The sequence below is a fragment of the Dysidea avara genome, chromosome 9 (genome assembly GCF_963678975.1).
Source record: "Dysidea avara chromosome 9, odDysAvar1.4, whole genome shotgun sequence".
Lineage (NCBI taxonomy): Eukaryota > Metazoa > Porifera > Demospongiae > Dictyoceratida > Dysideidae > Dysidea > Dysidea avara.
This window is the reverse complement of record NC_089280.1, coordinates 8,553,751-8,579,571: the sequence shown is the minus strand read 5'-3', so window position 1 is coordinate 8,579,571 and position 25,821 is coordinate 8,553,751. Positions and strand designations below refer to the sequence as shown.

At 36.9% G+C, this 25,821-nt stretch overlaps 1 protein-coding gene across 2 annotated transcripts; it reads left to right on the top strand.

Moving 5' to 3' along the window:
* Nucleotides 1-222: 222 nt before the first annotated feature.
* Nucleotides 223-25,821, top strand: LOC136266130 (leucine-rich repeat serine/threonine-protein kinase 1-like). 2 transcript variants are annotated; one of them, XM_066061094.1, is made up of 22 exons: nucleotides 223-296; nucleotides 5,795-5,969; nucleotides 6,259-6,314; nucleotides 6,447-6,488; nucleotides 7,196-7,334; nucleotides 7,388-7,481; nucleotides 9,424-10,842; nucleotides 11,307-11,401; nucleotides 12,517-12,614; nucleotides 12,701-12,826; nucleotides 13,441-13,669; nucleotides 13,728-13,875; nucleotides 13,986-14,077; nucleotides 14,131-14,253; nucleotides 14,643-15,811; nucleotides 16,154-16,255; nucleotides 16,965-17,258; nucleotides 19,648-19,944; nucleotides 20,986-21,114; nucleotides 21,160-21,507; nucleotides 23,426-24,068; nucleotides 25,350-25,821. In XM_066061094.1, exons 1-22 carry the CDS (start codon nucleotides 252-254, stop codon nucleotides 25,718-25,720), a joined length of 6,234 nt encoding a protein of 2,077 aa, XP_065917166.1. In that variant the 5' UTR covers nucleotides 223-251; the 3' UTR covers nucleotides 25,721-25,821. The 2 variants fall into 2 exon arrangements, with proteins under 2 accessions (XP_065917166.1, XP_065917168.1); XM_066061096.1 differs by having other exon boundaries at nucleotides 23,426-23,991; nucleotides 25,350-25,518.

Here is a 25,821-nt window from a genome sequence, read left to right as displayed (position 1 = left end):
GTTGATCTGTTTACCTGTTGAGAAGCCATGTATAATTGTTTAGTTTTGTATGTAGTTTTTTTTTTTTTTTTGGTCTTGCCAGGGCTCCATACTTTTTAGTAATAACTTGGTAACCCTGAGACTGGACTCCTGACCCTTTGTTCATGTAATTGTCAATTATTATGGCGTTTATCTCTTCTGAAGGGCATACATGAATCACGTGAGTCACGTGATATAAAAGGTTAAAAACATGATTGAAAGGCGTGGCCGCCATGGACGAAAACATGGATAGAACTGGAGAAGATTTGACCGACAAGGTGTAATATTTTACACGTGTATTGTATCATAGATAGTTATGTACGAGTTTACTAGAGGAACATAGCGTTTCGGGCACTCTCACCCGTTTCAGCGTTAGCCGTCAGCGAACTTCCCGCCATATTAAAGTCCCCAAGCGAATATTCCTTTGAACTGAATTTGTGTGACTGTCTGTTGTACCTAGCTATATATGTCATTACACTAGGAATAAGGTGATACAAGTGAGGACTGAAAGGTACAGAACGAGGTACAGAGCTCACAGTTCAGTGTTAGAACCAATTATTGAAGGTTGTCTACCTAGTTTACAAATGGAAGCCTATACAGTAAGATATGCGACGTTTTTCTAAATCTATACCAAAACTGATACCCAACTAAAACAGCCAAGCTGTGAAAAAGGGTGTGGCCCTCCAGCATGAAAAAAGTCAAGAGGGTGACACACAGGCACTCAATGCAGGTAGATCTGTGACTGGTCAAACTATAATGCACCTATCAATGTTATCCCCCACCTACCCCCTCCCGGGCGTAGTGGGGGAAATGGTGGGGATTTGACTTTTTGAAAAATCAAATTCTCCACCCATGGGGGAACGACTAGTGGTCAAATCTCCATGTAGTATGGCTGTAAGGTACTTTAGGAAACAGGTCAATTCCTTTAGCTTGCAAGTTAAAACAAATGCCTAAAGTTTCGAGCGGTCAAATGCCCCACTAGTGGGGCAGAGTTTCAGATCAAATCAGGTCAAAATCCCCCACTAATCCCCTAGTAAGCCCGGGAGGGGGGTAGTGGGGCTTAACATTGATAGGTGCATAAGTCAAGTGGGCCCCTGAATTCGTGCCAAGCAGGCTTGTTGTAATTACCCACCAAAAGTAATCAGTACAATTACAATTACTTTTTGAAGCCAATCTAATGATTACAATTACTTCAGTATGTAAAATAATGATTAATAATTACAATTACTTTTCAATTACTACTGTACATTGGGGGTACACTGTACAACAATAACTTTCTCCAGCATTAATCTTTAGGTATATTAACTGTTCAAACTTTTTTGGTAATAGTCTACATCTATTTGGTATGAGAACATTGCCACTATGGACTCAAATGGTACAAAATTAATGTTGTTGGAACTCACAGCTATTCTTTGCTATTGTACTTAAAATGGGGTATTTATTTGCTTTTATCTTCCCAGATTTTAAAGGGCTTTCATCCTTTGTAAACTCTGTGTCATCTAGATACGTTTAAATTCTTTCTCTACTATTGAACATTATGTACCCCATGGGGAGTGTTGGGAGTAACGCATTACATAATATTATTACTTTTGTAGTAACTAAGTAATATAACGAAATACGCTATAAAAACAGGTAATATAACTCAAGTTACTTTACTTACAAATGTAACGCGTTACCTAAGTAATGAAGTTACTGTAATGGATCTAATATTATGTAATATTATTACTACAAGTAACAAAGTTACTAATCTCGTTAGTAATCCACTGAGTAACGCCTAGCCACAACGAAGTAATGAAGCCTACTGAATGAAGCTTATTCACCAGCTTCTTACTTATAACCAAGATTTGCACATTGTCCAACAATGCAATCATGTCACGTGATAAGGTGGTAGTTTCACACGTGACAGCTTAAGGCTGTGGACACAAAGTAATATAATATGTAATATTATTATAGTTACTTTATTTTATGGGTAATATGTAACTAACTAAACAAGTACACGAAAAAATTTGGAATTTTCAACTAGAGTAGGGACCATAGCACATCGATAAAAAGCATTGAAACAAGTTGGAGTAGTGCATGATATTAAATCACAGTAAAACAATAAGAAGTGTTATATCCCTACTGTGCATTTCTGTTATGGTATCTTGTGCACAGTAGGGATATAACATTTCTTATTGTTTTATTGTGATTTAATATCATGGACTACTCCAACTTGTTTCAGTACTTTTTATTGATGTACTATGGTCCCTACTCTAGTTGAAAATTTCCAAATTTTTTCGTGTACTTGTTTGTTAACTTTTTTGTAAATAATTTTATTGTGACTGGTGAACCCACGGATACCGCATCTGAAATGGTGCCGCGCACCCCAGCTATATCAATTATCGTCTGAAAAGTGAAGTATCCATTACGCTTGGTTGTCAGCTATGTTCAACCCGTTACACAGCAATACGGATCAAGAACTTTTCCAGAAGCACCTCTACAATCTACGCATACCAAAAGAAATGGTGCCAGGCCCAATTTTATTAATTATCGTCTGAAAAGTGAAGTATCCATTACGCTTCGCTGTCGGCTATGTTCAACCTGTTACACAGCAATACGAATCAAGAACTGTTTGAAAAGCACCTTTACGATCAAAATAGCCACTATGAAAAATACGGATGATTTATGTTTCGAAGGGAAGCCATCACGTGCTCGCGCCAAATCAACACCTTTCCCTGTCAGCAAAAATGAATGGAACACAAAGGAGGACACTGGTAAGTCCATGAAGAATGCATTGTACATACTGCGGCATGCCAAAAGGCACCTGTCGGGCTGAAGCGATGTCGAACAGTGAAAAAATCAAGCCCGTAGCCTTAGCCGTTATCGAGTTACGCTTGTCTGAAGGCATCAGTCAGTCAGTCACTTACTTACTCAGTCAGTCAATAGAAAATTCCGTTGAATAAAATTTTTAAAAAATTCCGTAGCAACTTGTTGAAAGCGTTTCGGGTTGATCTGAAAGCTTGGTTTTACCTCACCAATACTGCCTCATTGTCGTCAGGGAAAATCGAGGCTGGTTTTTGGGTGATTTTAGGTTGTGGGCCACGCCTACTCCTTTGTCATCCCTACTATACAGTTACTATCATACTGTATGATAGTTCATAATATAATATGTAGCTAGTTACTTATAAAAGGTAACTGTCCCAACACTGCCAATGGGTATTCCATACTGTACATAAAATGTTAAACTATGTGATCAACAATACATGCCTATAATATACTGCAGCTGCATGGGATTGTGTACATAGTCACTAGTCAAGTTATGGAGTAGTACTTTTATATAGCATAACTTTGATTCCTTATGGCTTCCTAGATGAATACAATCTTCTTTATTATCCAGCAATGCTTTCTTTACACTCTAGCGATGATTAATAGTAGTTGTGTACATTGTTTTTGTTAAGGAAACTCAATTGTGCATTGTTACACATGATTGGAATTTTTGTTATAACTCCATGATTGTTAGTGCGAATTCTTTCAAATCATAAAAGGTTTGTACTATGATGGTTACTCCATGTACAGACTGATTTTCAAGTTGAAACTAACTTCTTCTCTTTTTCTTGCTCTTAAGGCAGACAGTGTCAACAAACCTGAAGCAGTATAATCTTGTGCTCCAATAGCATGCGTACTTTTTTGCCACATGGAATTGATTATGCAATCACTGTGAGGTCAGGTATTATGAAAGCTAAGAGATCAACTTTATAAAATGTCTTCCTAGCAACACACTTCACAAGTAGGCAGGCTATATTGTACTGGCACTGGTTAATGTGTTTGCCAGCTACTTTGTTGGTGCTAAAGGCTATCAAGGATTATACATTATAACATCACCTTCTAGTAACCGTTTCTTAATACACACACACAAGGCATAGCTTGTGTATTATTTTATATGCCACACTCACCCAAAGATATAATAATTACATACTTGCTTCCAGTATGCTACTTTTGATTGTGGTATCTTGATCTCCCTTATTGTTTCAAGTGTGTTATACAATTATATTAAGGGGCGTCATTTGCCATGTCTAGTTTTTCTACACTTGATCATTAAGGGGCATGGTCACAGCATGTTTTGATGTGGTGGTGTGTTCTGATAGTTTAGGGCTCTTGGTCAGTTCATGCAATCATTTTATAAGTGTAGCTATGCATATCTGCTCTACTTAAGGTCACTAAAGTGCTTCAAATAGTTTGTGGCTTCTAAAAAGCTAAAGTGTTGATGCAGAAAATTAATACCTTGGTATGGTTTCTTGTATGAAAAAGAAGACAAGGAAAAGCAAAGTGCAGAAAGTAGACACTCGTCAGAACCTGACAAAACACATGCCACCAGTTAGTTTGTTATTGTGGTACAAAATGTGCTGCTTTGTTTGACCTCTAGCCTTGTGACTATCATCTCGCAGGCAGGTAGGCAGATGCCTGTCATTTTAGGGTGATCCCTATTTTTAATTATGGTGATAAAACACTGTAACCAAGAGCAAAAAACACAATGCACTTACCAGAGATCCAACCAATATGCTGGAAACACTAACCAGTTGCCTTAACCAACCACTATGCTAAAGCTCTACCTATACGGTTAAGACCTGTTACCATAGGTGCAGCAACCCAGGGGGAGGGTGACTAGAGCAGGGCCGCCCACAGGGGGGGGGGGGGCAACTGGGGCATTTTCCCCGGGCCCCAGCCTGAAAGGGGCCCCATGAAGGGTCCCCTGAATACCTGTTTAAAAGATCGATATACTCTAATAGAGCAGTCAGATCTAAATACTCTAATAGAGCAGTCACAGTATTCTTCAGAGGAGTAGTGTAGCAAGCTTATAGATAAGGGGATATGGTTGATGCTGGGTAGTTATTGTCATTGCCAGCGGGTTGTGACTTTTTTTATTTTTTTTTATTTTTTGGTCTTCACCTTACAACTTGGGTGAAGGGCCCCACTTTAACTCTTTGCCCTGGGCCCCTTAATTTCGCTGGGCGGCCCTGGGCTAGAGTCACCCTTTTAGTTAGCAAAGAGATTTAAACACTCTAATAGAACAGTCGTGTATTCAAATAGAACTGTCATTGTATAAAACTGCCATCAGAATTGATCTCCGAAGGCTAAAATTAAATTTTCCTGTGGGGGCATGTCCCCAGATCCCTCTAAAGAGTCGTGCTGTGCATGTTGAGTGTGCTGTGCATGTTGAGTGTGCTGTGCACACTGTTATACCTAGCTTTACAACCACCTGGAACAGAGCCCTCCTTATCTAAAAATATTTTACTACACCTATGCCTATTACCCAATTTCCTATAATTACTATCCTATTCTATATTGCAGTGGTCACTCTATTATCTGGCCATCAATTATCTGAATTTTGTGTTATCTGAACTATGGAAGTGACTGTTCTATTAGAGTATTTTGCCTAAAGTGTACGTTCTATTAAAGTATTATAACTGAGCTAATGTATAGGCTTAGTTTATCTGAAATCTTCCATTATCTGAACATACCTAGGGCCCAGTGAGTTTGGATAATGGAGGTACCATTGTTTAGTGGCTAGATAGCCATTTATAAATTACTACCAATGATATGTGCACTGCAATGTGTATGTAATTGTACCTGTGTAGTTGTTATTGTAATAGTAGTAGTTGTAGTTGTTATTGTTGTGTGCTATTGGCCAATTTCAGTCGGCAGCACATGCAAAAGGAGGTTGCCGTACATCTAGATAATGTGTATGCATACACTAGTCATTGTGGTATGAGCTGGTGATCCTGCATTCACTCTACAGGTACCGGAGGATGGTGTGTTAGATGCTGTTGTATCCAACAAACCATCCATTGTGTCACAGTGGCTAAACAGTCTCCCAACAATTGACGATAGACTTAGACATAGAATAGTACTGTATCTTCAACAGTCTGCTCACAGTCTCAGCGTAGATGTTGTTAAACTGTTTCAGACACCAAGTGAGCATTTCCTTAAATGTGACCAGATTTGTGAAAAAGGGTCTTCCACACACACGAAATGTACCAACTTTGATGATCCATAACTTTAGTTTAAAAAATGCTATTGACTGAAACTTGGCCAGTAGTAAGCACCAACACAGCTTAATGGATGCAGAAAATTTCAGGTTGATATGTTACTTGCACACTAATTTATGGTCTCCCAAGTTCATAGAATTGGATGTGTGTGTGGAAGACCCCTTTTCGCAAACTGGTCATAAATTATGATCTTTTTTATCTGATTCTGGTATAGCATTATCGGCTGAGGACTTGTTTAAAATTATTAATACCAGTGACTCCAATGGAATGGTATGTAAGTATGTGATTATCGTTTTTGTGTTTGCAATGCTTATTCATGCACAATATATATTACGTACATATGCAGCATGCACGCTGTACACATGTTCTAATAGCTGGTCACATTGTTGTTGTATACTGTAGACTGCCATTCATCGTGCTGTGCAAGGATTTGAATTGCAAAAGGTATATGAATCAATATGAGCTATATAGATATACATTAGTGCAGTAGAACCTCAGCTGTCTGAAGTTTCAGTTACCACTTTGGTAATGGTTGTTCCATTAGAGTAGTTAAAAATTCTCTTTTTCATTTTTTTTTGCAAAAAAATGTTCATACGTTTCCAGAGTTATGGACTTTTCAGTTATCTGAATACCAGATGGTCCCCAAAGGTTTATAGCATTACTAAGGTTTCACTGTATTTAGAATTATATGTAGTGTTATTAGTTATCAATTATGGCTAATTCACTAGATATCAAAGCACGACTGTTAAAGTAGAGTGGTACCATATAGCTTTTTTCAAAGGGGATTTTTTTTGTGATTTTCATAGATTGGGAGATATCCATGAAACTTTTCCTCTTGAAATTTGTAGCTGACACAAAATGGCATTGTTTGAGTATTATAAATCCATAGAAGATCCTAAAGAAGATCTTGAAATTTGAATGGTAGCCATCCATGAAAAAATTTCCCCCCCCCTGATATATGATACTTAGTGTGTCTTCTTAACACATTGTAACTTGCTTGTAAATAGTTGCAGATAGTCTATAACTACAAATGTCAGTATTGCTTACAATTAATATTTTTTGCTGGCAAATGTTATAACAATGTAATCTTAAAAAAATAGAAGTCGATATCTCTGTCATAAGGTTTTGTTATTGACTTATAATTGTGGTAGGGTAAAAGTGACTATGCTATATTGGAAGTGTTGGCTCACCTTTGTGAACAAGGGGGGGACCCTACAGTGACATATCATGGGAGAACTGCTAAAGCAACAACTGAAGAAAAAGGAAACAGAATAGCTTCAGCGTTACTTGGTAGGTTATAAGTATTATTCATAAGAGATTTTCTTTAAATTTCCGTTTATTAGAGATACTTGAAAACATCCATTGTCAGATAACAAAGCAGTGGCCTTTTCCCCAGTATGCAGATATTGACTTGTTGCACAAGACATTACTTCACTGGTGAGTCAACTATATATCTTGTGTGGCTATCATATCATATCAAAAATCTGAATATCAGATTTTTGTAAGCAAATCATGATTACGTATTTTCTCATGTAAAAGCCCAGGTATGTCTTTGATTGCTTCTTTCCAGTGTTTGACCCATAGCCTTTGGCAGAAACTAACAGTGCAGAATTAGCCCAAAACATATTTGTGTCTACTGATATAGTTGCCAGTAGATCCTTTGTACTTTTGATGAACTGAGTTAAGTAGTATTCACTATTTTGAAACAGTCAAGATTTGTGCTTATGTGGATGTGACATCTGTGTTGAGAAACTATGCAACTGTTTCACTATTTTCTATTATTATTATGCAGCTACATTGATACAAATAGCTGTTTATATATTAGGGACATCAAAGGTGTGGGGGCGATCCATGATATAATATGACCCAAAAACCTGCCGCGATTTTTCCTCACAACGACATGACAGTATTGGTTGGGTAAAAAATCAAGCCCAAAAGTGTCTCCAGATCGACCCGAAACGTTTCCGTCAAGTTGCTACAGAATTTAAAAAAAATTTAGTCAATGGAATTTTCTACTGCCTGCCTATCTGCCTGACTCCTTCAGTCAAGTGTAGCGGAAAACTGGCTACAGCTACAGCCCTAATTCTTTCGCAGAAACGTTTCTAGATCGCTTAAGAAAAAACCTTTGGTATATTGATAAACATACAATGCTTGCGTTATTGTCTTACCTTTTATCCTTCTTTACCATGGCCATCAGTCAAGGTTCTACCGCTGAGTGTTAATAGACTACAGTACGGCTTCCATACCAGTGTATATTGCATCAAACTATTCGAATACTCGTGGTCGCCGGTTGTACCAAAAACACACGCGTACGTCAGACTCGCTGTTGATATCGATCAGAGAGAGCAACTCACGGTGAACTATATAGCAATGTGTAAGTCAATAAATATAGTTTAATTAGTAACAATGTTAAAAAGTCGGATCATCCAGGTCCTGCTTTACAGATTATTTGGGTCTGACCCTACGTGCTAAATTAAATGTGGATGTGTTACCACACATCATAGCGTAGCTCTGCTTCTTTCGTGAGGCACGCCCACTTACGTAAATTACAGTCTGTAGACATATGGTAGCCACGTCCATTCATCAGTGTGTAGGTATGCACGAATCCACGCCCACTTACGTAAATTACTGTCTGTAGACTTATGGTAGCCACGCCCATGTAGATATGCACGAATCTACGTCCATTATTGTCTGCAGGCTTATGTAGAGCCACGCCCACTGATCAGTTATTATTGTATGAGTCATAATTTAGTATAATAGTGCTGTGAGTAACTCAGCAGATATTTAGTGGTCATGAGCTTGCAAAAAAACTTCACAAACAAGTATAAGAAAAAATTAGGAATTTTAAATTAGATTAGGGACAATGTATAATGCTGCAATAAAAAGTACTGAAACAAGCTGGATCGGAGTAGTACGTAATGTCTAAATACTGTAAAACAATAAGAAGTGAATATCCCTACTGTGCTACACTCAATGCACAGTAGGGATATTCACTTTTTATTGTTTTACAGTATTTGGACATTACGTACTACTCCGATCCAGCTTGTTTCAGTACTTTTTATTGCAGCATTATACACTGTCCCTAATCTAATTTAAAATTCCAAATTTTTTCTTATACTTGTTTATTTATCATCTGAATGCATGAAATTTGATACCTGAGGTTCTAAGTGTTGGTTTCTTGTTGTGTGGTAAGGAAGCACATGGTTATGTGGGGTTGGTCACTGTGTACATAACAGCCCATTCAGTGGTTTTCAATGTTTATACAGGTGCCTTTTATATTGCACAGTGACCTTCATAGACGAGCTTTAAAATGTCAAATTGTCTAGTGCTATATGTGCATACATAATCAGAACTGGACATATTTTTGATGTCACTGTAGGGCTGTGAACACCAGGAGACATCACATTGTGTCACAAATACTGATCATGCATCAAAGAGATAGCTATGATAGTATTGCTCATTTGCTGTTTAACAATGATCCTTATTCTTTAGAGAGTTTTCAAGAAGCTCCCATTTACACTGTTGTCAAAATGAGTGACCCAAAAATGTTTGAGACCTTGATAACATATGGTGGGATACCTCCTAATGTGATAATAGGCCAAAAACAGAAGCTTATTGTCCCTCGTCCTGATGGTACAAATTGGGAGCATTTCATTACTCCCCTATCATTGATCCTCTCAATACCACAGAGCAGTTCACTCATTGACGTTTTGGTGGATTTTGATCAATCATCTTCCAACTGTCGTTTAACAAATATTGATTTGTCAAGCGCAAGAATAGACTCTTTACCTGATAAGCTATTTGATATCCATCATTTGCAACATCTGGATGTTAGTAGCAACTATTTGTCAGTGTTAAAATTTTCTAATAACTATTGGTTAAATTCACTTCAAGAGTTAAACCTTTCACACAACTCACTAGAAGAGATTCCCTCAGAGTTGTTCAGTGTTTCATTTTTGAAAGTGCTTAACGTGTCACACAATCCTATGACATCATTGCCTGACAAATGGTGGAGCACTAAAAGCATTGTAACACTTGATGTATCTTTTACAAATTTGAAAAATCTTTCTATGCAAACTGATGATTCTCTTGTATCAGATCATATTGGCTCTTCTGCTAGTCTGCCACTTTCAGTGATTTCTGGAAGGGTGAGTACTGACTTTGAGGATCCTATTGCATTCAGGATAAAGAAAACAGATTCTTTAATACAAAACCTGAATGCAGCCAATTGTAAGATTGAAGAATTTCCTGGTCTACTTGCTGTGTACTTTCCAAATTTGGAGTCGTTAAATCTCTCAGGAAACATGCTTCAGTGTTGCTGTGCAATAAATGAGCTACCTAGTTCTCTTTTGGAGTTAGACCTCAGTAACAATTTGTTGTGTTTTAACAGCCACAAACTGTTCCATAGAGATGTACGTCTTTCCACCAAGAGCAGTTGTATGCGCCACAAAGACCTCAGCAAGCTTAGAACTCTAAATCTTGCTAACAATGTTAATTTAATAACCGTAAACCTCCACAACGATAACCAAAAAGAGAACAGCTATGTTTTCTTTCCAAAACTCAGGAAGCTAAATTTAACTAACTGTAGTTTGCAGATGGCACCAAAATACTTATCAGAATTGAAGGACCTGGTTGATTTTAATATCAGCAATAACAAGCTATTGACCATCCCTCGTGAAATCCGTAACTTGAAAGACCTCATGTATTTCAACTATGATGGTGTACAAGATCCAATTGCCAATGAATTAAACATGTTCACACATACCAAAGAGAAGCAAATATACCTTCGTGAAGATAGGTAGGTTGCTATTACTTGTGTTAATCACTACAATTAGCAGTCTCCAGTCAACCTTAATACCATGCATATTTACGGTACCGCTCAAATGCAACGTCGTCTCACGAGAATGCAAGTGATTAAAAAACTCGCTAATTAAAGGGCGTGGCAGCTGTTTCGCTCACGAATATTCATCCCAGACAAAACAGGATGAATACTCGTGAGCGAAACAGCTGCCACGCCCTTTAATTAGCGAGTTTTTTAATCATTCGCACTCTTGCGAGATGACGTTGCATTTGAGTGGTACCATAGTTTTGGTGAACTGTTTAGTATACCGTATAAGAGCTTATAAATGTTTTTTGAAAACTTGCATCTTGCATTGCCCACTGTTATATGGTATACGTATTTCTATTATACAAATTTAAACGAAACTACTGTAAGTTTATTGGATAAGTGCAATGTGTTATTTTGTATATACGTACTTGTAGTTCTTTACGATCTCCAACTGTCAAGCTTATATTTGTTGGTCCTGAGGAGATCAACTTGCCTTCTTGGATTAGCGACAGAACATTTCAAGATAGAGGTTTGTTTGAATGTAATTAGTTGCAACATAGGATGTAAAATTTTGCTAGTTTCCTATGGATTACTATGGAACCTGTTAATTGGGACACTTGAAAATATGAGGACACCTGTGTAATCTGCAAAGTATCGCTTAGCTTGTAAGAAAAGTCAGATAATCAGGACTCTATTGGTTGGTCCCAGGTATCTTTAATAATATCCAGGTTTTTCACTGTTGTTACCTTACGTGCTTGCATAATATAATGTTTGCTACCATTTGTTGAGAATCCTTTATGGACATTATACCTGGGAAAAATGGTGGAGAACTACATACACTTGGTTACAAGGCAGTAGCTGTAACAGACTGTGCCTGATAGCCATAAGCTGCTTAATAGTTGTACACATTATTTACATTGTAATATGGACATAGTCTGGTGCCACCCACCCCATTGTATAGGGTCTAGTGAATACAAATCCCATATCATTTCAAAGGAATTCAATTATACAGCATACATAGCTGCTGGTTACGACCTCCAATTTGAACAAAAGCATTGCATTGCTAAAGCAATTTACATGTGAATGTTATTGGCATGCATTAATTGGCTAGCACAGAATTTCAACACTAGAAATGATTTTGGATTTGTATTGGGCGACATCAGATGGACATGTAATGTCTCAAATATATATGTGTATTAGGAATCTGGAGTTTAATTAACACTTTGTTGACTGTCAAGAGGAGAACCAATTTATTATATGCTGGAATAGAGATGAAGGGACTTTGGCATGGAAGACAATGCGCTAGAGAACTGGAAATCTGCTGTCTGCATGCTGAATTTAGCTAGTTCAAACAGGTTATAGACTTACAGTATCAAAGTTTATACAGCAATTTATATAGGTTTTAGATAGATGCACACACAGCACACGTGTGCAGAAACTGCCTAATGGTGCATATGTGTATGCATCACATTATTTCTCTGAGCTGGCAAAAAGGGAAAACATGCTACTTCAAACTGAGCACCTTCAGAAAATCTGGATGTGCTCCTGCATACATGTGTACATACAATATGTGTCATGAAATTTTATAATCAGTTTGGGCTTGTATGTACTTAAGTTGATTACATAATGTTTGTTTATCTGAAGATCATTCCTTGGTTGTGGTGGATGATTATACATGGTGTATCTCAAAGCCCAAATCTGACCTTGTGATTAACTTTAATGTGTGGAATTTCATTGGTCAGGTTAGTGCAATCAATATGATACGGTGTATGTATTGAATTAACTGTACGCTTGGAGAAATATGGCAGGTAAGTTGTATTTCATATAGAATGATCAGATTTCAGCTATTCAGTGTTTCCTTACTAACAATGCACTGTATGTGTTATGTTGGCAAATCACCACTGATCGGGATTATGGTATTTTCAAGCTAAGAAACTGGCTGTTGAGAATTAAGGTAACGTTGTAACTAAAAAATATTTCTACTGTTGCATATATATGAATGAGGGCCTGGTAAATTGTTAGTTGCAGTCTTAGGTTAGGAATAAAACACTATCCTTAGTACGTATTTATTAGGTATCTTGTGATATGGCTAGACATACATTCTGTGTGTTGTTAAAACTATGCAATTTAGTATCAGCTTCATATTGCTATGCTACTTTTTTGCATGATTCAAAGTTTTATATGTGACTAAATTAATGCATTTGGCATACAAGTATGACACTTCTATCATCAATAAAATTTATGAAAACAATATTATTATTCTACCGATGCACTAGTGCATGTATGCTGATATGTATGTATACTAATACAGCTTTCTCTATCACTGTGTAAAAGACTATGTACGTTGCAAATGCAGTACATGTGAAAGATTTTTTGCTCAAACTTTTATTATGAAGGTTTTTTATGCTTGAGAATAAAGTGAATTATGACATGTACCTGCTAGTTGATAACTGTATGCATATCGAGTACTTGTGGATGTGTGTGTATATTTACCCATGCATCGTTTTAATTTTTGATTTATATGTACGTATGTTTGCTAAGGTAACTATGTGAATGCCACACTTACAGGACAATACAAAGGACACTTCAGTTTTGGTTGTTGGCTATCACAGAAAGGCTATTGGTCATCGCCTAAAACGTCTCTTAATCAATCAAGTGCAAACCGTGTATGGAAATCAACATCATTTCCCATTCATTGTTAATGTGAGATTTGTGTCAGAGGCAAAGTTAAAGCATGACATTATAAAACTTCGTACTTGTCTTTATGACACCATGTCTACAATGGAAATATCTCTAGGTGAGTATCTAAATTAGTCACATGTTATGATTGAATTAGGATGCTGTGTTTCTTGCAGGAACTAAAAAGTTTAGACAAAAGGTCATGGATATGAAAATTCCTGTCACATATTTCAAACTCCAAGGATCAGTATCCAAAAAGGCAGCATGTATCAAGATTGGTAAAGAAGAAGGGCCACCTATCCAAGTGTGGGAAGAGATAGTGAAGTATGTACGTACATACGTACATATGTAGAACAAATTAGTTTATAGCAGATGATTATTTTAGCAGTAGTTATGCTCTGTAGCAGTGTTACAGATTTTTACTTACAATCTAGATTGGCTGGCATACATGAGCAAGAAGGACACGAGAGGCTTTTTAAAGATGAAGCTGATCTTACTGTGGCAGTGAAATACATGAAAGAGAATGGTAATTTTGGCACAAAGTATGCGCATGTGTATTTCACATGTTTATATTGTCAGGTGCGATAATGCATTTTGATAGTCTTGGATTAAGCGATTACTACTTTATTGATCCTCATTGGCTGTTTGATGTATTCTGCCGAGTCCATTCATCAATGATTAATGTCAACTGCAAAATTAATGGTAAATCAGACAAAAGTTTTTAGCATGCACTTAGTGAAAGGTATTTATGGATAATCAGCTGACTTTTAATCATGTGCGTTACACACATTAAATCTAGCTAAACTAATCTTGCTAGTTCTACAGCTAAAAGCAGACAATATGGTCACCTGTCTACTACAGAGAACTGAAGCAGTTCAAATATACCTGAACACTTGAGATTAATGCTCCGAAGAAGATGACTAAGGGAGTACCATATAACACTTAGCACACTGCCTATGAGGAAATACAGCACTTGGCTTTACTTCATGCTACAATAAACTCTAAAGATGCCCATTCATGCAATATTTTTCACACAGATGCACGGCAGTGTGTTTTAATATATTCCATATGTGCTTTATTTTCCTTTGTAGCAAATGATTCCAAAGTGACTCTTTCTCAACTGCAGCACATCTTTGAGGAGTGCCAGATATCAAATAAACACTACAAAGCAATTTTTAAACTTCTTTGCAGATTTGAAATTGCAATTCCACTGGATTCAGATTCTTTCTTAATACCATCTGTTTTACAGAATGACCCTTGCAATAAACTGTTAACTAGTACAGATTGTTACTTTCCTTGTAACAAATTACCTAACTTACCACTGAAAAAACAGTTTTCATATCGAGGTTTGCTCCCTGCTCCAGCATATGCAAAGCCAATCTGTAGAACTATTACCTTACATTTTACTGGGATGTGTTATAGGAGGCTGTTCCTTGCTCACCACGTTCCTGAAACATTTTGGCGAAAACTTATTTCTCGATTTATTTCATCGGCAAATAGTTTTTATACCACATTTTTGAATAACTGCACTGAAGGAATTGGATTTGAGAAGATGGCCAATGTCGGAGATGCTGTTATTTGTAATAACCATTGTAAATGGTTGTACTGGAGTAATGGAGTTACCCTCACATTTGGTGGTGATGTCTTACTTTGTGTCAATGGCTTGGTGCAGTCTACCAGTGGTGGAAATGAGGTTGGTAGCCACAAAGTACCTCTCTCTGCTACCATGGATAAAATTAAAACAATGAAGTTTTTAAATGGTCACCAATGGGTACAATATTTTCACGAAGACATTGATGGAATCGAAGTGAATGTCCCTGACTATATGATACAGTCTTCCATTGAAGAAACCGGTATTATGCATACCTCGTTCAAGTTGGGTACGCAAATTTTAGCACAAGTTTTAGAATTTCTCAATGAAGTATGTACTGAAGTTTTTGAAAGTAATTCTGAGGAGAGTATTTACTCAAGTATTCGTTTGCAACAATTGGTAGTTTGCCCATATTGCTATGGTGACAAGCTAGGAATAGATGTTGACTCTTATTCTCCAAATGCTAATAAACATTCATTAGCAAAAAGTTTGCAATCATTGTTGAGGCAATCTCTTTGTCCAATTGATGTATATGATTGTGTTGAAAACCCCGGAAAGGGTAGCCATGGCTTCACTATTCAGTTATGCATTCTGAAAGCTCAGCAAGATGGAATTGTTCTTTGTCCAGTTCACGGAGCATTGAAATTATTGTATCTTACCCCAGATCTGGTATGAGGCTATGTTTGTGCACAAACTATCTACACAATGCATACACAGTGCATGCCAATCATAAACTATGCTTGCACAATACATACATATAAGCAATATAACACTTCATCAACTACACTTTCTAAATTCTTATAAACTTGCCACAATATACTCCGTCTGACAATTTTCTCATTTGCAGGTTAAATGTCAAATCAGTTTTACCTCATATGCTTTGTGAGATCACATTAGCAATAAACTTCAAGCAGTACAAGTGATCTTAACATTTGTAGATAGCTAAGCACACCTTGTTTTGTACTGCATGTTGCTACCAACATTGCATTCTAATGATCGTGCACTGTATAGGTATTTGAAGATATTACAATGAAGAAAATAAAAGCTACGGAAGTAGAGGAGCCTGTTGGAAAAGGTGGATTTGGGGCAGTATACAAAGTGAAACTTGCCTTTGTAAGTCACTGTATATAATATGTCTACCTGTACATACAGTATGTATATGCGTCAGAGATATTTGCTATATAAAGAGAAACTTTCATAGTTACTCATATATGTAGGTTATGTTTTGCAATTGTGACCGTGATACAGTAGTTTTGCATCATGTGCTTTGTAATTACGTAAACTCTTTTAGTCTTAGAATTTTTGTTGCATGTACTGCAGGAACGGATCCAGACTTTTTAAAAGGGGGATTCCACTCTGGAACATGGTAATTGCAAATTCAGTCTAGTTACCTATTATTAATATTTAACAGCAAATAATTACTATCTCACTGTTAAATCTTACCATTTAGGCCTTTAGAAAGCAACTGAAGTCTTTATAAGCAACTGCAAAAGCTAAAAACCATCAAATTGATAATTATTTTTAGAGATGCCTATTTCATATAAAGATGATGGGCTAGCAGATTCAAGTGATTTTGCAGTGAAGAAAGATAAAATCAGTATTTGTAATACTAGTAGTGTTTGCAATGAGTGCTTATTTGACTGATAAACTGATTTTGCTGCATTGAATTAGAGAAAAACTTGGCAGCAGCTCATCAAGTGGAATTTAGGCTTTTCCAAAAGGAAAGGGGGTTCCATGGAACCCTTTGAACCCCCCTGGATCTGCCCCTGTGCTGTATATTGATTTGTATGCATTGCACTTTTCTTTTCGTCTATATACACAGGACCCCAATAAGCATGTAGCTTTAAAGTGTTTTACTAACTTGATTATTAATGGTAAATTGAGGGAACACTCCTTACAAGATCTTGCAATGATTTATGCTACCACAAGACTGGAACTGAACAAAATATCATTAGCTGATCATCCTAATATTGTACAATTTGTTGGATTGTGTGTTGTGTCGTTTTCATTCCTACTTGAGTGGGCACCTAAAGGAAACCTGGATCAAGTTGTTAATGAGTATAGAGTAGCAGACATATGGATATGTCCTGATGCTGTTGCTAAAACTGTACATCAGGTTTGTGTACAATGTACTCAATGGTTTGTAATTGCTTAGGAAAAATTAGGAATTTTAAACTGGATTAGGGATCAAAGAACAAAAACGTAGAGAAACAAGGGAACAGCTAAAAGGTTGTGAAACAAGGGAGGTTGCCTATACCTGCAGATATACTAGTGGACATGTGATCCTTACTCTTCATTCTATAACCGTGACTGAATTAGGGATTACATGTCCACTAGTATATTTGCAGGTATAGGCAACCTCCCTTGTTTCACAACTTTTTAGCTGATCCCTTCTTTCCCTGCTTTTTTGTTCTTTGATCCCTAATCCAGCTTAAAATTCCTAGTTTTTCCTTCTACTTGTTTGTTTACTTTTTTAACAACACAATTATGACTACTGAATCCACGTGTACTACATTAAAAGAAAGAAAGGTGCCAGGCATTCCCATTTAATAATTTTGCATCTGAACGTGCACCCCAATAATCAATTACGCACTGAAAAGTGAGATGACCATTAAGCTTCATTTGTAGCTACAGTACAGCTCACGGGTAACGTCGCATGTACACGCACAATGCGCATGAGGTGCACTCGAGTGACCCACGTAGATACAGCAAGGCTACAGTAATGCTCCACAATAGCAAACTTTACTCGAGAGCGTCACGCAAGACGAGACAACAGGACTCACCTATGGTGTTGGGAGGTGGTGTTGGCTCAGTTCCGCCAGCTGTGAGGTCTCCTGTTGCAATGCCTGTGTTGTAGCTACCGAATGCTTGGTCGCTTAGCTACTGACTTGACCTGTCACGGACTACAGTCAGTACTGTAGCTAGCAGTAGCTACCATAGACCTAGATGGATTGGTCGCCAAGTAATATCACAGAACCCCAGTTAGTGCATTTTTCAAATTCATAATTTCTTTATCTAGATAGCCAAAAGAATGGTCAACCAAAGTTTCAACTCCAGAAGCCAAGACATTTCGAAGTTACAGCGCTACAAAGTGGCAACAGCAAAAAATCGATTTACACAGTGACAATAAACTACAGGCGCATAATAAAACGACCATAATGTACAAATGCAGTCCTCTACCAAGATGCAACTTACACCATCGAATTCTCCATGAACAAGCAACTCCATGAACAAGCAAATCCATTACTGGGTAAATTTTGTCTTCCAGGCCTTTCCTACGACCAGGGGGAACCGGTGAAGGTGAACGGATGTGAAAAAAAGTGATAGTGAACCGCTTGTCCAACTGGTGTTATCACTTTCCTTCATTGTGAAACAAGCGCTTTAGAATTTATGGAATTTTTTTCGATTTCGTAAATATTCCACCCATTGCTTTCTGCAGGCCCAGCGTGCGTTTATTGCATTCTACTGTAAAATTAGCTAGGCTTGCACGAACATATGGGACCGGTCACAAATGTGTATGTGATTTAAGTGGTATATGAAGTTACTAAACTCAGTGGCGAGTGTTCTCATGTGTGGCGAGTTTCACACGTGGCTAGTGCATATCCACGCGAGGTATTGTACGATACATTGCAAAAGAATGATCCCGCAAGAAGACACGAGCATTACTCACATGTGTATACTCATGACGTTACCTGTGAGTTGTACTGTATACTCTACTCGTTACACAGTGTTACAAATGAAGAACAGTACAAGAAACTTCTCTACAATGAATCCAGTTGCTATGGAAAATGCGGGTGAAAAGCATGACACATTCAGAGGGAAGCTGTATCGCGTTATTGCAAATCGACACCTTGTGTTGTTAGCGAAAAGAACTGGAACACAAAGGAGGACAAAGGTAGGTCTATGATAGGTGCATTGTGCATACTGCGGTTGGCAAAAAGGCACGTCTCGGGACGAAGCGACGTCGAACAGTGAAAATATCAAGCCCGTAGCCTTATCCATTGTCGAATTATGCTTGGCTGAAGGCATCAGTTAGTTAGTCAGTAGAAAATTCAGTTAAATAGAAAAAAAATTAAATTCAATAGAAACTTGTTGGAAGGGTTTGGGGTCACTCTGAAGGCATTTATGGGCTTGGTTGTGCCTAACCAATACTGCCAAGCTGTTATGAAGGAAATTTGAAGCTGGTTTTAGGGTGATGTTTTTGGACAAGAAAGCCCAAAACTGCATGTTCCTTAATATACACTACTACTGTACTGTATGATATGTGAAACACTTCAAAATAATCACTATAGACTAGTGAACTTTATGTAACAAAAGCAACAATAATTACAATGCAAAATTTGATATATAAACAATAGATATATTTAAACAGGTGTGTACATTTAAAATAACAGTCTATCAAACTTGTCAGTTGCTTGCTAAGCAATGTTCTCTTAGGCTTGTTCATTGAGATTTAGTGGATTCTCACTCGGTAATAATAAATTATCAATGTTTGTCTTCTATAGGTGTCTTCAGCACTTTCTTACCTACACACTGAGAAGAACATTGTTCATTTTGATATAAAACCAGCAAATGTTCTTGTATTCAAATATCCTCAAGCTGGTCACTTTTGCTTCTCAAAGGAGACATCTTTGAATTGTGAATCTTGTTACAGTGAAGGTGGAGGTGTACTAGTAAAATTAGCTGATCTGGGGATTTCAGCTCTTGTTGGTCCAAGTGGTTTTCAGCGGAAGTCTACCACTCCAACATATGCAGCTCCAGAAGTTATTAAATATTCAGGAAAAGAACCACTCACTGAGAAAGTAAGCTAACTTTACCAGAAATGTTTATTAATTGAAAGATGTGGCAGGTTTTGTTACATGTGCCGTATAGTGGGAAATTTTCAAAATGTTAAATTTTCAAAAAAGTGCTTGATTGTAAGTTTGTCGAAATGGATCCTTTTTGCTGCACAACACCTTCGGTAGTTAGAACTCCACACACTAGTTGGAGGAAGATAACAATGGTTGCATTGACAATGCATAATGAACTTCAATATTTACTATAAACTTAAGTTGTCATGTTCATCACATGTAGTTTAGATCCCAGGCGTGAAACTTGGTTCTATGATCCAGGTTATATTATCTTATCCTCTTTATATGATCATGTGATGATGAATTATTCATGCTCAATTGTGCTTGTGTATGTACTCGAGATATTTCAAAGCAGGTCATTTGTTGGTAATCTGACTAAGAATATGCAACCAGTCCTCAACTTGCCTACTTGTCGCTTGAATTATCAGCATCTCCTCATAAAATGGGAGTTTGTGGTCTTAAATCACACAGTCCTGGGGAACCAGAGAACAAACTAAGCTTTAGAGCTTTGGATGCTTCTCCAACCATTACATGTGGGCTTACATGGAGCCATGATTGCTTACCAATTGCTGACATACGCAAGCATGTTTAATGGTTAATGCATAACATACTTGCACAAGCAAGTTTTAAGGTAAAAACAAGTGTATTATAGTGTTAGCCTTTTGTCGTATATACGTAGTTACTTATATACTTGTTGCTCTTGTGAATAATAACCTTTAATAAAATTCAGAGCTATGTAGCTACTGCCAACACTGTATTCAATACATGATTATTTGTGCATGCTTCTGTTTTGGCCAAGCTGGTTCAGGTGTGGGTCCCATCTAGATTGCTGTACAATGAGTCAGCTGTGTCCATGTACATTGCGTGATCTGTTTTCAACCGACATGTAGTTTTCTTTGTGGTGAATAGTTTATACAAGTCAAGGCTGAATTATATGCATTTACAAAATTTATACATATGTGTATACATTTTAATGATTTCCCTTACACTTAGGTTGACATATACTCACTTGGTATCTTGTTGTATGAAGTTATGACATTGAGAAAACTACCACCAGAGGGTACATCTTTGGAATATGGTTCTGACATTATTGCTGGTAAAAGACCAGGATTTTTACCAGAGGTACAGTTGTTATCTAACTGCCTTTAACCATATCAACTATTATAGGATCCCAAGTATCCACTTCCATTAATAGAGTGTCTACGGAGCTGCTGGTCTCAAAAATATACTCAACGACCAACTGCTAAGAAGATAGAAGAAATCTTTCAATCTCCTAATTGCTTAAAATTTAAGAACTCGTATGAAATTAAGGAAATGGCAATTACTGCTGTTCTAGTTGTAAAGTCTGACACTCCGTCAGAGAACAATGAATCAAAAGAAATGGTGTGGGTTGCTAGCACCTCCAAAGATTGTTATGCTTTAACGTGTTATGTTTTTGCCAAACAAGAAGATAATTTTCTAGATAAAATTATTAAAACCAAGAAAAAAGTTGCACACCCAAAACTATGGAAAATGGTAAGAGATTTGTTGAAATACACAGATACCGTCATACATATGTGTAATACTGTTTACATGCATGGAAGCCAAATGAGTGCTATGGTCCGACAAACATGCACTACTATTTTGTGGGGTGAGTTTAACTAGAAAGATTTCCATAAAGTACAGTGAATTTAAGGTGGCGCTAAAGTAATAACGCGCATTCTTGACAACAATCTGCTGTGTCTCAACATGGTCTCAATTTAAGACATATTGAAAGCTAGTACTTAATTTTGCATACAAATAAACTATGCATACAGGAATCTATCATTCGTAGAGAGTATAAAGCGTAGAACTGCTCTCAAACCAAGAAATCGGTGGTACTTAGTGGACCACAGAAGACGCGTTATCTCTCAATAACCTCAAGTTCTAGCTCCAATACTTCACATGATGAAAGCATACTATTACAAGAATCATCCTACGTATCAATAAGTGGAAGCGATTTACAAGTCGAAATATATGGCGTTTAAAAGCAGATGATAGCCTTGTTTCATCGTTCGCACCAAGCGAAGAAGCCATAGAATGGACATATGATATACCGATACGTAGAATTATTCAGACACTATTGCTTATCATTCATACGAGATTTCGTGGCTGTTCAACCCGTGTCTACAGAGAAAAGATAATGTTTGTAACAGGCTGTAAGGTGAGTCGAAACAAATAATAATTATTAGTAGCGCTTGTTTTCACGTTGTCAAGGTTGTCAATTTGTTGTAAAGGTGAGTTACATTCCACCTGAAATGTGTAACAGCAGCTGCTTGTTGTTTTTGCTAACAACTCACCTGTTATTCGTGGCTGTTTTTACGCTTGGTAAGTTTATTATGGTTCTGCGCCGAATTAGCCCCCGCCTGATTTACCACAAATTGCGTAGTATATGATATGTTACGTCATATGTATTTGCTATGGCTTCTTGTGCGCGTCATTGCTTTATCGCCACCTTAAACTGTAGGCCACCAACTGTACTTCATTAAACTTTTCCAAGTTAGGCTTAATATGTAGTACATTATAAATGTAACACTCCAGGTTTCTTGCAACTTCACTGTAGTAGCTACAACTTCTAATTCGCCTTAGCAACAACTCATTATTTAAAAGAGGGCTGGATTATTGCATGCACACGCACATGACATCACATGACATCACATGACATCACCTGCATTATTTACATACATGTATATGTGCAATATAATGTAAATAGCGTTCTTATTGTAAATAGTTGTTAAAAGGAACATAAAGTACAGTTTTGACAATGTACGACTTCAGCAGTTGTTGTCAGCAGCCCCCAAGACAGCTGGGTGATGCCAACATCACACTGGAACTTAATAATCAGCAGTTCAGTCGACAGAAAAGCAATGAAGTTGCAAAGATTGCACTAATCAAAAGGCTTAATACCTTATAAAGGGCTGTACAAGTTTTACCTGCATTGTTACTGTTAGTTAACAGCAGTTCAGTCGACAGAAAAGCAATGAAGTTGCAAAGATTGCACTAATCAAAAGGCTTAATACCTTATAAAGGGCTGTACAAGTTTTACCTGCATTGTTACTGTTAGTTAACACATGCGAAGGGCAACCAGTGTGACCCAATAATAACAGAAATGTTATGTATGTACTAAGCTTAGTAAAATTCCATAAGTATTTAACTTGCTTGTGCTGGCGAGGGAAGATTTTGACGAATGGGATGACCAAGCATTTTGATAAACAGCAATATTGTATAAGAGAATACACTAAATGTAAAAGTTTGAGAGAGAAAATTTTAACAAACTGCAAATATTTGCAAATCACCAAATTCATCAAAATTTTTACTTGTGAAACATTTGTACTATATGGTATGTATATTATGTGCAAGCAATAGAGTGCTCAGTGTTTTGGTCTTGATACATATCCTGGTGTATTTCCTTTAGGACCATCCAATTAGTTTGAAGCATCCAGTCAAGACAATGTGTCATCACGGCCAACACATTTGGATAGTATATGATAATGGAATTCTTGCAGTATGTGATGTGAACAATTACACAATAGTGCAAGATGTTGAATTGCAAGAACCTTGTACTGAACCTGTTGCAATGTTAGTAGTTGATCATTCCACTGGCCTCATTGCTACTACATATGTTAATGGCTTGATAGTTTTTCTCTGGGGCAAGAACGTTTTGTCAGGTAAAGATCTTGCCATTAAATATTTCCACAGCTCCACTACAATATCAATATCTTGGCAGACCTTCAAACTGAACACAATAGAAACATGTGGTGTTTCCAATGGTCATTCTCAACTATGGTGTAGTTATGACATTGGTGTTATTCAAGTAGTGAAGCCTCCAGTTAGTACAAGTGGAGAAACAGAGATTGTGAAGGTGTTAGAGATAAAGGAGTATTGTACTGACCTACCACATGATACTAGTATTGTTCAGTTGAAGTGTTCACCATATCAAGACCACAAATCATCAGTCATGTATGCTCTACATGATGGAGGGTTAGCAATATCTTGTTGGAGTGTTGATGTAGACCCCAAGTTGTATACCATCATCAAGCCTTCACTTAGTAGTCCTGGTAAGACCTATAGTATACTCCATTAAGATATATCTGGGTGGACTGCTGGTCTAGTCACACCATGGACTAACTCCTTTAAAGTTTATGAAGACACATGATAGTATGTTGGCAGCCAAGAAAGCTGGCTTACCACCCTGAGTGTATATTGACAGGAAGGATGACAATCCAATTTGGCATAGTTTCATGGTCGCTATTCTAAAGCATTACAATAGCTGTCTGCCAGGTAGGGCAGGCCATATACAAAATTTGATCAAATTTCTCCAGTCCTCCAACCAAAATTAACTTTTTTATTTGTAAGAAGTTTACAAGGATTTGGAATAAAAAAAATTGTTATAAAACAAACTCTTTATTCAATTTTCTTGAAATTGGCTCACATAGATAGTGAATTCACACACCAAGTTTGATGCTAACTTGTCTCACTCTTAATGTAATTTCTTTTTGCAAATAGTCATCTTTCTATAATCTGTAATATTATTCTGTACTTGCCTATGGCTTTCAGTGCATTCTTGTACTGCAAAACATGATGATACCTTGATAAATATTCATATATTTTTATGGAGTCATATGGACAAATAGTTGCATTAAAAATATGGCTATGGTTGAATCACTTGTGAGAATAACTTAAAAATTGGGTTTATTTAATCATGGTAATGCAAAACATTTGTGAGCCAGAGACCAGCACAGTTAATGCCCAGATGCTTCACCATTGAGCCACTGCTGTAAAACTGATTAGGTTACTTTATTTCTACCTTATATAAATGAAAGTTCAGGAGTAAATCATAATAGTAATTTCATAGATCTACCAATAGAAATTCCATGAGTGTTTTGTTATAAGAAGTGCTAAAAAATGTGTGTTTCATTAAAGATATTACAAAAATGAAATAAAATTTGCAGTACTGTGTAACTGTATGTAACTTCTGACTTCGTAGATAAGAAGAAATGTGGATAAAAGCAAATCCCAAAGCTGTCCTATAATTGGCTTTAGAAAAAAGGCATGAAATCCATGCAAATGGGTTTTAAAGTTGTATTGCAAAATCAAAGGTGGCAGCAAAATAGTGGTTGTTAATGCTAATGAATTCGAATAATAATTGGTAGGCTGTTTCATGCAGATGTTTTGAAGGCCCTACTTTTTTACAGCTTGGCTATTTTGAATGGATATGTATTAGCTTTCTTTGGTTTCCTTAAAGACGTCTCATTGACTGCACTTTTAAGTTCACTATAATGTTGATATGTAGTTGTACCTAACATATGTTAGCTCTTGTGTTGTTTATTTTTCCTTAGTCACTGCTGTGCTTCCCATTGAACAGACTCTGTATATTGGTGACAGTGATGGAAAAGTTTGCAAAATTAATACCCTCCACATTAAGGAAGGAAAATTCAGCTCTGAAATGTTACATGGGAGCCACAGCTCTAAAGCTGACTTTCTTTTTGCTCTTCATGGTAAACTTAATGCCCATGGATTTTTATCAGGATATGACACGTCTAATGGTGTCAGTAAAACTGAACAAAAACGAAATAGTATATATTTTATGAGAGGACTTGAAAGTGTTCCTTGCATTCTACTAATGAGTGTTGGCATTGGCTACCAGGAGCTGTTTACGTCAAATATAAATAAAGACACATGTTTTATGATATGGGCACTGCCCAGCTAGCTTTTAAAGCTTGTAACGTTCCTGTAGTGATTATTTTTAGTCTTTAAATGCATTGACTATTATGTATGTGTAAGTTCAGTAGTATTTAAATTGTTGTTTTA

Excerpts from the sequence above, each read along its gene's own strand:
- LOC136266130 (XM_066061094.1), top strand. The coding sequence starts at position 252 with ATGGACGAAAACATGGATAGAACTGGAGAAGATTTGACCGACAAG. Across the intron at positions 6,489-7,195 it reads AAGGATTTGAATTGCAAAAG|GGTAAAAGTGACTATGCTAT; the intron begins GTATATGAATCA and ends TAATTGTGGTAG. Across the intron at positions 10,843-11,306 it reads ATATACCTTCGTGAAGATAG|TTCTTTACGATCTCCAACTG; the intron begins GTAGGTTGCTAT and ends ACGTACTTGTAG.